The sequence below is a fragment of the Peromyscus californicus genome, unplaced genomic scaffold (assembly GCF_007827085.1).
Source record: "Peromyscus californicus insignis strain IS unplaced genomic scaffold, ASM782708v3 Scaffold_16__1_contigs__length_79575227, whole genome shotgun sequence".
Classification (NCBI taxonomy): domain Eukaryota; kingdom Metazoa; phylum Chordata; class Mammalia; order Rodentia; family Cricetidae; genus Peromyscus; species Peromyscus californicus.
The window spans coordinates 32703980-32717847 of NW_026294458.1; the positions used below are offsets into that span (position 1 = coordinate 32703980).

The window sequence follows — 13868 nt, forward strand, 5'->3', positions numbered from 1 at the left end:
ATATGCCATGACTGTAGAATAGGGTCTTTCTTCTTATAAAACCAATGAGCCTGTATGATGACTGTAATTTATAATCCAAGTCTTAAATTAGTGTGTTACAGGGGATTAAGTTGAAACTACAGCCTTTAACAGAACTAGTTAAGAAAGCTAATGTGTTATTTTTTCAACATTAAAAAGCAAACTATCTCATCTAATTGGGAACAGTAAAAAAGAATTTTCTTAGCCTTATCTGACAGGGGAATCTGTATCAGAATGATTTTCCCTGAGGCCATTCTTCATTCAGGAAGGTGATGACCACACTGAGGACAAAAATAATAAAGAGTTGGAGGTCAAGACTAGACAGATCTTCCAAGAACATTATTGGGATGGAAGTACTGTATCCCGGGGAAAGTGAGTCAGCTGCAAAGGGTCATGCAGTTTATCAATCAGCAGCATCAGCAATAGCAAAGCATGTTATAGGGATTATAGATTTTAATATTCAATATTAATAGTTTAAAAACTTTATTAGACACAGTGCATTAAAAGAAAGATATATCCTGACCCTTATTAAATGGTGAGAAAGACTTTATTCAGGACAGTTGTAATAGGAAGTATTGCAACAGGAAAGAGACTTTGCACTCAACTCTACATACAGCCATGGCAAGTAGGAATTTACAGGCCAAGAAGAGGGAAGGGGAGTGAGTGATGACACATTTCTAAGAGAAGACATCAAGAAAAAGGGACCATTGGTGACCTGGATTAATAGGCTTCTTGCTAGGACAAGTTAAGAATTTACACATGAATGGGGAATGAGATACATCATCATATACCAAGGGCAGGAGAGTCTTCATAATGACATAAGAGGATTTTTCTTGTAACAGGCCTGGGTGAATGGGAATAGTATTACTATACAGAGTCAGTACATCTAGGGTTTGGCCTGGGTCCAGACATCTTCTAAAAGTTCCAGATGATGCTGATACTGACAGCAGGTCTTTGGACCACAATGTTCAGAACAAGTCTCTCCAGCTAGCATCAAACCATATCCTGGGATATTAATAGGAATATGATTTCTTTCACCTATACTTTTGATAAGGAGGCACTGTGCTAACTTTCTTTTACTCTACTTTCCATTTCCCCAACTCTTTCTTGCTTGTTTTCTTCTTTTTTCCCTTATTATATTCAGCATAATTTTAAAACCATAGAAAATTAATAAACATATACTGATTTGACTAGAGGAAGGTGTTTACAGATAGACAATGCTCAGGATTAAAACAAATTTTAAAACAAAAGGAACATTTTAAATATTTACTTTCATTGTTTATGCATATGAGTCTGTATGTGTGTGTGAGCATATGTGAGACTAGAAGAGGGTATTGGATCCCCCAGAACTGGAGTTAAAAGAAGTTGTGAACTATCTGGCCTGAGTGCTGGAAGAGCAGCAAGTAGTCTTAAAACACAGAGCTATCTCACCACATACTTATGAAGAAAAAATTTAAATATGATTTCTAGGTAACCTATGCTGTCGGTGCACTGTCTAAGTCAATCTACGAAAGGATGTTTAAGTGGCTGGTGGCACGCATGAACCAGGTCCTGGATGCCAAGCTGTCAAGCCACCACTTCTTCATAGCTGTTCTTGACATCACTGGTTTTGAAATACTCGATGTAAGTACACGTGGTAAGAGTAAAATCAACGACTATTTCAAGGAGATTAGAAAATTTGAGTTGTGAAATGTAACCATGGGAAAACATGATCAAAACATGTTAAGAATCATTTGTCCTAATATCAATGAATGTGGCAGGGGGAATATCTCGCAGGGTCCCATTCCTAGACAATGAACTACAGGCAACTAATGATTGCTCAGAGAAGAATTAGTCTCTCCCAGGGATGAGCCCCTAACAGTTTGTCCAATCAAGAGTGGTCAGCCCTGAAACCACATACATCCAAACAACAAAAACAGACTCCGCAGATTGTATCTATATATTTGTGCATACACACACACACACACACACACACACGTAACAGTAACAATTAAAGAAAAAGAGGTTATCAACTTGAGAGTGGGGAAGGGTTGGAGGTGTAAAGGGAGGGGAAAGTTGATATAATTCTATTTCAATTTTAAAAAGGAAACAAAACCAAACAAATAAATACAATCATTATACCTAAACCTTAAGGACTACTTTGATTAGAAAAGAGCTACAATTAGTAATAATTATTATTACCACAATTAGTGTTCAGTATTTAATTTCTTAATCCATATTTAAATCAAAGTAAATAGAGGTCTTTTGTGACTTTTTGAATCATAATTCCATTGAGTATTATTTTATTACAATAATCATTAGCTTGTAGATATATCTGGAGGATTCAGGAACTTAGCTGAGCACTGTTACTGCTTGGGTATATTTGTCATTGTGTGATGATGATTATGATTTCTTATTAATATGTACTATTGCAAGTGGATTTCTATCTTATTTTTAATTCTCTTTCTACCTATTCATAGTACAATAGTCTTGAGCAACTCTGCATTAATTTTGCCAATGAAAAGTTGCAACAGTTTTTCAATCAGCACATGTTTATTCTGGAGCAAGAAGAATACAGGAAAGAAGGTCTTGACTGGATATCCATTGACTATGGTCTGGATTTGCAAGCCTGCATAGATCTCATTGAGAAGGTATGGTATATATATTTATCCTCCTTGTCCGTTTTTGTTTACGAACTATCATAGCTTACTATGCTGATCCATCTCAGGAAGTAACTTCTGCCAGCAGATGGGGAATGGATATGGAAGGCTCTGTCCATCTTTTCCTGATGGTCTTTGTGTGCAGGATCCATGGCATCCCAGCTAAACTCTCCTGTCAGCTGCCCTACTCCATCATGTGTAACACAGTCTGTCTGCACATTCGCAGCTTGTATGTGGTCTCCATTGTTAAAATGCAAGGGCACTTGTCGAAAATCAAATGGCCAAGCTCTGTCTTTCTCAAGGGAAAAACAGAGCTGAAAATGTGAACTCTGCAGCACCTGTCTTATTAACAATGAGCACACACATACCAGGGGAAGCTTAAGAAAATTTGGCAAATTAGCATGCAGATAAACAACTGATCTAAATCCTTAGGGCTGGTACCTAGCAGAATAATGTTTGTTCATTTAATTCAACCAGTACCAGTTATTTTAAATAATTTGTGAAAGTGTCCCATGGCTTATTAACAAATCAGCTATAGTATACGGTTTCTGAATTTTGTGAGGCCCCCCTACTCTGCTCTGTGTTCTGGGATGGACTAATGGGGTTTGATAGAAGGTCTTGTGTTCTATTTTCTGCTGCTTTTTTCTATAAAAACAAGCATTGTCTCATGGTAATAACTCTGAGCATTTTCTTGTTTTTATCAAGTATTGAAGTATATTTTGGAGACAAGTCTGAGCAGGCCAAAGCCTTTGCCTTTCTGAAAGTCCTTTAGTTGCCTTAACATTTGATTTCACCAACTCTGTCAGGAAGGATGTAGGGTAACTGACCCTTTACTGTTTCATGCAGATTATTTTTCTAAGGTTTTCGACAAAAATAAATCCTATTATTCTTAAGAGGAACAAACATCACATTGATTTTAGTTTGGTCAGTGAACTTCTTGATGGGGAGGGCAGGTTGAATAAAAAAATGAATTCCTGATATCACTATAATCTTGTTAAAATAATAGTGATAAACCAACTGTTGTGTGGTAAATTGTGTGTGTGTCCCCATTTTCTGATTAGAAATAAAACAGAGCTTCAGCTCAGCAAAGGGTAAGGTTTAACTTTTAGCAACTGTCACTTCTAACACTTGCTTCTAGTGCCTATAATAGGACACTATTTTCAAATAGAAAGAAGGGATATAAGGATTGTTCACTCTGTGGAAGGTCAATGCTATTGACTTTTATTTGACCTGAGGTTATTGCTTCATTTATTCCAGCCTTGAGTTTTCCATGTTATACAGTAGCAATGTCGATGTAATTTCCTGTTATATTTTCTACTGGTTTGATAAAATGTGAAAAAATATTGACCAGGTGATAGAAAGCAAAGATAAGTCTTTAACTACTTTAAAGAACTCAGGTCAGAGTAATAGCAAGAATGCTCTTGAAAAATAAAATGTTTTGAAAAGATCCAGTATATTGATTTGGGTTCTATAGAGAAAATTATTTATATTAATGGTAAAACTTAATTCTTTATACAGAATGAATCATTGGAAGCTTTCAATTCAAAGTAACTACAATACATCAATATATAGAAAACACATTGTGTCATTCTTACTTGGCATATTTATGGGGGAAAGAATTTTCTTTTTCTCCCCATTTCATTCCCCTGTGTTTTCAGAGACAGGTAAACCATGCTCCGCCATTTATACCAACTTGAGCCTTTCATCTGTGAACCTGAGGTAATGAGTTCTGTGCTGTGAGGGTTAAGCAACACAATGTGGAGACAGACAGGATCTTTCTTTGTCCTTGCTTTGGGAGTTTAGCTTCAACTTCAGCTGGGTAGTCTATGACCACCTCAGGCCCAGCTTTAGTTCTTCAGAACCATCATGGGACTCTATGCCAATTCTGGGCACAAAATGGATATTTCCTTATTCCTTTGTGACTGTTGTCTGGCCTCCCCTTCCTAGAAGATTTCCGGGTCCTGTATTTTCCACCACAACACAAAACAACCATGCTATCCACAGGGTGTTGCTCAATATTGGTTTATTAAGTAAATGGATGATGTTACAGTTATTTTAAAGTGTATCAAGGTGTCTTTTAAAATATGAATTTCTGATTTACCCTTTTCTGTGTTTTGTATTATTAGTCAAGTAATTAGCTGGACTTGAAAAAGTGATTTTCAAAAAGTTTCATGTTTTTAAGATTACAAAAATTTAATCATGCTGAATTTATAATATATTTTTAACATCAAGTTTAACCATTAATTTCTTTCTCCAAGCTCACAGTGAGCTGCTTCCATATAAATGCTGTGAACAAATCTATTATAGGATTAACTCACTCCTGTTTTATTATTGAAAAATTCTAGTTCAAACCTAATTTACTTACTAAAGTATTATCATACAATTACATATTTGTGGCTATGTTTAAGCCTTTGTTAAAGAGATTATCCCTGTTATTTTTTGACAAATAGCCAAAATTTTGTGTTTAAGAACTTGTTACTTTTTCAGTATATCTTTAAAAGCTCTAGCATTATTCCATGGGATTAAAATAAATTTTTAGAATTATATTGGCCTCAAGAGAACATTCACTTCAGTTCTTACCATCATACTAGATGCTGAGTGTAAATGTATTACATGGTGGATCATATCATAAGTCTTATGTCTGACTTGGTCTGAATTTACATTTTCTCTTAAATTTGCCTATTTGTCTTTTCATTAGTTCTTTGAAAGTTTTGTATGACATGTTTTGATCATATTCACCCCTCCTTCAGCTCTTCCCAGATCCACCCTCCTTCTCTACCCACCCACCCCACTTTCAACTTTGTGTTCTTTGCTGCTTTAATCTTTCAAGAGCAATATGTGCTGCTCAACTATTCTTGAATGTTGTGGGGTATTTGTACACTTTGTGAAGATGTGTCACTGTGATTGGTTTAATAAAATGCTGAATGGCCAATAGCTAAGCAGGAAGAGTTTAGGCAGGACTTTTGGGGATAGAGAGACTCTGGGAAAAAGAAAGGTAGAGTTACCAGCCAGCCAGAAAGGAAACAGGAAGTGCAAGATGAAAGAGAGGTATTTGCCATGTGGCAGAATGTAGATTAATATAAATGAGTTAATTTAAGTTATAAGAGCTGGTGGGACAAACCTAAGCTAAGGCCAAGCTTTCAAAATTAATAATATGTGTCCATGTTGTTTTTTTGGGAGCTGGTGGCTCAAAGAAAAATCCATCTCTATACACCCTTAGAGCAAACTGTCTCTCCCTCTTCCAACAGCTAATAATGCCAATAGCACCATGGCTAGGGATGGATTAACTTTTCGAGTGAGATAAGTTTTGGTGATTTCTATATAGTGATATGCTGTCAGACAATAGCTATCCATATCAGAAGACAATTTTAACAAATATTCCAAAAATTTTCTAAAATACCTTAAACCCTATTAACATCTCAGCATTAACTAAATATTGCAGTCTCCCAAGGGGAATTCTTTAGTTGTGCTAATTTTGCTATTTTAGTATGAAATAATTGACATTAGCATGTAGTTATATCTTATATGCCTGCAATTTTGTTAATGTATAGCTTCATGCTTTTTTACAGTTTGTCTATTGTTCCCCAGCCAAGGGGCTTAGGTTCCAGAATTCAAATTTTTACATGTTGGAATATGTATCAATGCTCACCTATCAATTAATTACTTACTAGAAATTTCCTGAGGACTTAGACTAAGGGAATACAGCCCTGGAAGGCATCATCTTGCCACTCAAGGAACTCCTCTTATAATGGGAAATATGTCTTTAAACCAAGGCTATTTTTCACTAAATAGATAAATCTAAGTTCAGTGACTTGTCTGGATTCTGTCCTCCTCACCCTGTTGCTGAGACAAGGATCTCTGACCCAGGTTATGTGGAAGGATGAACTTGTGGCTTCTAACACTGAGCAGAGGAGCTCAGCAACTTATTTGTCATGGTGTGCATATTTTGCTCTTATTTCTGGGATTTGATGCCTCATACCACTTGAGGCCAGATAAGGGCTACTCCCAGAACAGAATGAATAAGTAGGAGCTAAAGGGGGCAGACTCTGAGTCAATAAGGTGTCTTTCAATTTTTGCAGGAGGATGGAATGGGCTTGTCTAAATTATTTCACTACTAACAGAAGATAGAAACCCAGGCACTATACCTGGCCTATCTACTATGGGGTGGGGGGTAGTTTGCTAGGGGATCTAATCAGAATGTCCAGTGGGAGAGGAACTTAGGATTGGCATAAAAAAGTCCCTCTTGGTTTTCTCCAGCTGCCAAGGTACACAATGATCACACAGTAATGTGCAGATGATCAGCCTATAACTAGTAGAAACCTCAAACATTGGTCAAAAGCAAAGGAATTGTAAGTCTAACAAGTATAAAATGTCTTTTAAAAATTGCTAAATGTAAAATAACTGTAATAAGAGACACAGACAAAGAAAGGTCCAGAGTGGCCAGAAAGCCAGAGGTTGACTGTGTCTGTATGGATCTATAACAGCCTGCCAGGAAAGGGGTAATGTTTAGGTTAGATCTTTAGAAATGGGTGTTATTTCTGCAAGTACAGATAGCTAGTGAGATAATGGGAGGACTGGCAAACACGAACACACAGAGATAGGAAATGTCATATCCCTACTAGGAACCTCCAATATTCAGAAAGAAATACCTAAGGGGAAAGAGGGAACAGACTGCCAAAGGCTTTTTAATGAATTTATTGCTTATTTTAAGCAATGGGAGTAAGCTGGTTTCTGAGCTGGGCAGTGGGGAAATGAGAGCCACTGAGATTTAATCTGCTCTAAGACAAGGCTGGCAGGAAGGCACCAGAGAAATAAGAGCTCCTGAACTAGGGCAGCACACACGCTGGTATTAAGACAGTGATTGTAAAGAAAGGAAAGCAGGATGCATGATTCTTAAAAGGGAGAGTTCATAGTACAAATGATCTGGTCACAGCATCTGATTCAAACCATTCACAGTGAAATATAGGTGTAATAGAATTTATTGTCAACTTGATGCCTCAAAGCAGACTGTGCGGAATTATCTAGACTAAGGTTAACCTCTGAGGATGTCTGTAAGGGATTCTCTTGACTAGGTTAATTGATATGGAAAGATCCAGCTTAAGTGTGGGTGGGACCATTCTCTGAGTAGGGGATTCAGGGTTGTCTGAAATGGAAAGAGTAAGCTGAGAGCTGGCATGCGCTCAATGCTCTCTACTCCTTGACTTTGTGAGTAATGTTAAAAGCTGTCTTGAGCTCCTGCTGCTGACTTCTCTACAGTGATGGACTGGGCCCTGGAACCCCTTGTCCCCTAAGTTGCTTTTATCAGGGTGTTTTATTACAGCAACAGGAAAAGACTCTAAGACAATAGTGCAAGATGTTATGGGACAGCAATAATTACCTCTTTCCAATGTATTTGGAAGTTGTTTGTTGGAGAGCTCCATAGTCACTGGAAGTTTACACCTCCAGAGAAACTGAGAAATAAAGGAGACCTTGAAGGCAGCCATCTTCCCTCGTTGGTGTTGCAACTGTTACATTTCAAGGTGTGATGTCTATTTGGTTTACATCAAACTTCTGTTCATCTCAAAGTCGATATTGACTTCAATGGGGACCAGGGACTGGGGACCAGGGGCTCTTCAGGTGTGGGTATGGCTCTGTGTGAATGAGCACTGTCTCTCCTTGTGGGGATTTGCCACTGTCCTCTTGTTAACAGGCCTCTTCCTAGGAAATGCTTATGTTTTAAAATGATTCATTCTAGATTTCTCTATAAGTGTTGGCTGTTGGTATATAGAAAAATACATGGTACTAGATGGAGTTCATTCATCCAAGCTTTTAAGAGTTTGCAGGAGTCCTTCAGCTGTAAGTTATGGCATTCCACTTTTCTCCGCTTCCCTTCTTGATAGTCCCCATTTTTCATTTTGCCAAGAGTTTACAAAGCTAGTGTTTTATGTACAAGATGGGTATCTATTTTACACAGAATGCTTTATGCTGACAATACTTGTTTACTCACTGCATCTCAAGTCTTGGAATGCAGGGAGGTGTCAAGAATTACTTCTGGAATATTGTTCAATATAGTTTCTATAAAATACAGGCTCTAGGTCCATGAGCATTTTTTTAAAGATAGAAACCCTGAGATCTGTGAGATGGCTCAATGAGTAGAAGTGCTTGTCATAGAAGCCTGGCAACCTGAGTTTGAGCCACAGAACCCACATAAAAGTGGAAAGAGAGAATCCACACTACAAAGTTGTCCTATGGCCTCTGCACATGCACTGTGACAGTGTGTGTCCACCTCCCTGTCACACACATACACAATGATAATTGTATATATATATATATATATATATATATATATATATATGGCAAATAATTGAAACTTTTATCTTCAAATATCTGATGAATTATGTGGAATAAAACTCATTTCTGTGGCTACAGTGAGATCTTTAGAACAAGGAATTTTACGTATAAGTAAATTTTGTTTTAATACACTATATATCTAGTGCCTTGACTCTGGTATAATATCTCTGCATGGAAACATAAGTGGCTGCCCTTAGAAAGCAGTTTTGATGGGAACTCATGATTCTACTAGGAAAGTTAGAGGTGATATTTGTGGTAGTTTGGCCCTCATAAGCTCATAGGGAGTGGCACTATTAGAAGGTGTGGCCTTGTTGGAGGAAGTGTGTCACTGTGGAGGTGGGTTTTGAGGTCTCATAGATGCTCAAGCAATGCCTAGTTTCTCAGACCACTTCCTGTTGCCTGCTGGATCAACATGTAGCTCCTTCTCCACTCTCAGCTCCGTGTCTGCCTGCATGCCGTCATGTCCCACCACGATGGTAATGGACTAAACCTCTGAACTGTAAGCCACCCAATTACATGTTTTCCTCTTCTCAGCAATAGAAACCCTAACTAAGACAATCTTCAATGTCCTTTCCAGACTCAAGAGAGAAAAGGGCTGGTGAGAATCAGGAGGCCTGCGTTCTTGTAAGAAGCAATGGTGTTCTATCTTAATTGCTCTACCTTGGACTCCTTTCACCTGTTTCTCTGGGCTGCCTGTTTTGCTGACTATGCATTACGTGGTTTTTTTTTTTTTTTTTTTGGCTACATACTTTAGGACTGGAGCCTATGTATAAGTAATATTGTCATATCTCTAATTATCTGAAATAGTGAGTTGATCTTAAAAGGCATTTCAAAGGTATTCATAGAGTGGATAGGTAAATAATGTTAATATAAAAGAAATATATAAATATCATAAACATCCCTGATTTTTCCTTGTTCACCAAATGTATTTTCCCTGTGCATATTGTTTAGTGGAAGTGTCTATTAGAAACTGCTCCGGTTGAAAACTTGTCTTACACCCCTTATTTTCTTCATTAGGAAGCTGTTGACATAGCTCTACTTTCAACTACATCACATTTCAAATGACTTCTCACAAGCTCTGACACCCTTTCTAGACAGACTAGGGGTCAGCCAACTCTGATGCTATGGCCAACGCCAGCCTGTAGTCTGGTATTACTGAAACTTTACCCCTTCTTTTGTTTGCAAGTGCCACAGTGAATGAGCAGGGAGTAAACAAGGTGCCAGGACTATGACCATTTAGACAAAATTTGCTTACGGGAGTAACATTTTCTGTCCCTTCTCCTTGTATATTCCTAAAGCCCTTTAACATGTAAAAAAAAAACCATTGTTAGCTCATAACTTTCCAATCTGCTTGGCTGGCTCCTCCCCTAAACCATTTTTTCCACCAAACACAAATCAATTCACATCACTTCATGTTAAATGTCCCCCAAAGGCTTCTCATTACATTCCAAAGCCAGCCATCTTACCACAGCCTGTAAGTTATTTGGGATCCAGCTGCATCTAACTTGGGGATTTATTTCCTGTTTATACCATGCGTCCTTCTGGCTTTGCTTGGGTCACACGTACTTCGGACAGGATGTCATACTCACAAGGGTCTTCTGCCTTGCGGTCCCTGCTATCTTCATTTTCTGCTTCCTCTTCCAGAATACCTTCACCAGATCTTTCTGGGTTGTTTTCACTGGGGCAAAGAGGTCTCCTGATAAAATCGCTTCTGCCCCTTCATTCTCAGTCTTTGTACTTTACAAAACTTCTTCAGAGCACTTGCATGGAACTAAGTTAATTTTCCAGTTATTTGTTTATTTGCCTGTTATCTCTGTCCCACGTGAATGTCATTACAGTGTGCGTCTCACTGCTGCCCCTGCTGGTATCAGTGTGACACTGTGCAGGTAATAAATATTCACAGGATACATGAGGTGATTGGCTAGTTCTGTGCTGGGAAGAGCTTCCCTTTGTCAACTGAGTTCTTTATGAAAGATTTCTATTAATGTACTACTGGAAATGCTCTTTTCTAGTGTTTTTAGAACTCACTCTCATCCCTCTCCCATAGCCCATGGGCATTCTTTCCATCCTTGAAGAGGAATGTATGTTTCCTAAAGCTACTGACAAGACTTTCGAGACCAAGCTCTTTGATAACCATTTTGGAAAGTCACCTTACTTCCAGAAACCTGCATCTTCTGGGAAGAACTCCGAAGTTCACTTTGAACTTGCTCATTATGCTGGAGTGGTGAGTTAGCCCTAGACTTCCAGCCCACACTTTCTGGTCTCTACATCAAGTGAACTTGTACAAAATCCTCAGCTAATATTTTAGTACTGTTTATATTAAATGATGAGATGAGCAAGTACACTTCAGTGCCAGAGGAAAGGTGGTCCTTTCAGGAAATGAAATGTCCATGCTACAGTAGCTTAGGCACAGAGGTTAAAAATGTCAAAATGAACTCTGTCATCCAGTCTCAAAACAGGGCAACTGTGGGAAGCTTTGCCTGGAGATCTTCAATGTCATGGGCCACCTTGCCTTGTTTGTCTTTTTTTTTTTTTTTAAAACTTGACATTGTGTAAGTGATTTCAAAAGACATGTGTGACATAATGATCTCTAAATTTTGGCCCAAATTTTTTGAATGACCCTTATTGCCTCCCAAGTGACATATGTGTCTTTTTTTCCCCTTCTTCTAGTCAGTGATTGTAAGAGAACAGATATATAACTAAGGAAGGATGACAATATACCTCAACCTAAAAATGACCTCCCAAGTGTCCCCAGATATAGTTCTCTTCTTGATGTCATGGAATATAGTTATAACTACATGGAAAATATTATTGCACTTGTTAACGTGCTCCTGAATACTTCAGTATGTGTCAAGAGAACAGATGATTTTTTTTCTAGTGCTGCCTATGAAAGATGCTGATGTGAATTGTTTTTAATGGAGATATAAGGTCCAGTCCATCCTCCCTGTTCCTTTCTATCCTTTCCCTTATGTCTATCCTCACCTATTGCTTCTTTCTCTGTCAATTCTTTTTATTTTACTTTCCTCTGAAAAATGTAAAATTTAAAACTCCCACTGGGCTACGAGATGGCCCTCTGGAATGTTACTCAGTATTGTTACTAAATTAACACTAAAGGATACAACTTGTGCATTTTTTCAAGCAATTCGTACCTTTCCTTTCTGAATGTATGAATGTACACCTTTCTCATATCATTACCTGAAACACATTCCTTTCCGAAGGTCCCTTATAATGTCAGTGGTTGGCTTGGAAAGAACAAAGACATTCTTAATGAAACTGTGGTGGCTCTCCTTCAGAAGTCCTCCAACAGAGTCCTGGCGAGTCTCTTTACCAAGGACTTCCTTTCTGGCAGTGGTGAGTCCGTCTCCATTGAAGTTTTACCTCCCCATGGGGGTTGATGGGTGACCTGGCTTTTACAAAGCCCTTTCTGCTTTCTGTGATAAGAACTTCTTCTTTCTGTGATGTCTTCCCTGTTCTAGAATGTTTATGGCCAACTCATGCTTTCTTCTAGACTTACCTACAAAGAGAGAACTGATAATACAGTTTGATGAATGTTTGGGGACAATAATAATCCTCAAATAGATATCAAGAGACTAATCTAAGTTTTGCAAATCTTAATTGACTTTATTTGCTATTCTGAATTGATTGGCAGTCTGAAAGGACAAAACAAAACAAAAACCTGATTCGTATTACACCAAACCACCACACGAGTAAGAGCTGCTATTCCTATCTAGAGACAAGAAAATGATGTGTAAAACTGGACATTAATGAGACAACCTTGCTGATTATAGCTCACATTTATGTTAGACGAGCATGGTTTGAATAGTTGGCAGACTGTGTTTTATTAAGCCCTGGCAACTTGCTCAGGGTTGACTATAATTTGCTTTCATATTCACTAACAGGTTACAGAGAAACATTTGAGCTAAGGCAGCTTTGGGCCAAAGTCTGTCTGTCTGTCTATCTATCTATCTATCTATCTATCTATCTATCTATCTATCTATTTATCTATCTATCATCTATCTGTCTATTATCTTCCTTTGGTTCATATAGGTTGAAAAAATCAAAATATTTCCTCTGCAACTGGATTTTCTTTTCCTTTGCAAAATGGAAACTCTTGGTAAATATTAAATATGGCAAGTTCAGATTCCCTCAGCACACATGGAATGGAATGTACCAGCTATTCTTTCCATAGGGCATGCACTCTCACTTTCTAATATTCTCACCTCCCTATTATTTTATAGCCAGCTTCACACTAATCTCTGGTCTTTCTTAGCCTGTTTTAGGCCTCCTGATTAGCATGGTCAAGTAGATGAAGAAGTTATCATTTCCTGGATTTTTCAGCATATGATGACATAATTAAGGAGCAAACCTGGCATACTCTTGGCCTATGTCAAGAGGAGATTGTTGTTGGTTTTTTACTCTTTTGGGGGGCCTACCACCCAGCTCCCAAATAAATCACACATGGAAGCTTTTTCTTAATTACGAATGCCCGACCTTACCTTGACTTAGTTTCTAGCCAGCTTTCCTTAACAAGTTCTCCCACCTACCTTTTGCCTCTGGGCTTCTCCCTTTCTCTTACTTCTGTATCTTCCTCTTATTCCATGGCTTGCTGTGTGTGTAGCTGGGTGGCTGGCCCCTGCAGCCCTCCTCCTTCTCTGGCTGCTCAATCTCTCCTCACAGTTTCCTTCATATATATATGCCTTCTAGCCCCATCTATCCTTTCTCCTGCCTTGCTTTTGGCCAGTTCTTTATTAGACCATCTGGTGTTGTAGACAGGCACAGTAACACAGCTTCACAGAGTTAAACAAATGCAACATAAACAAAAGTAACACACCATAAAATATTCTACTATAGGAGATAGAGAAATAAAAGTGTTTGTGTTTG

General features: G+C 38.2%; 1 protein-coding gene across 1 annotated transcript in view; it reads left to right on the forward strand.

Annotated features, from left to right (window-relative positions):
• Positions 1-13868, forward strand: part of Myh15 (myosin heavy chain 15) — a 125259-nt gene that overhangs the window by 34398 nt on the left and 76993 nt on the right. Inside the window, exons 13-16 of the mRNA XM_052739927.1 lie at positions 1489-1641; positions 2478-2648; positions 11035-11211; positions 12206-12338. Coding sequence (XP_052595887.1) covers positions 1489-1641; positions 2478-2648; positions 11035-11211; positions 12206-12338 — 634 coding nt within the window. The remainder of the gene's footprint in view (positions 1-1488; positions 1642-2477; positions 2649-11034; positions 11212-12205; positions 12339-13868) is intronic.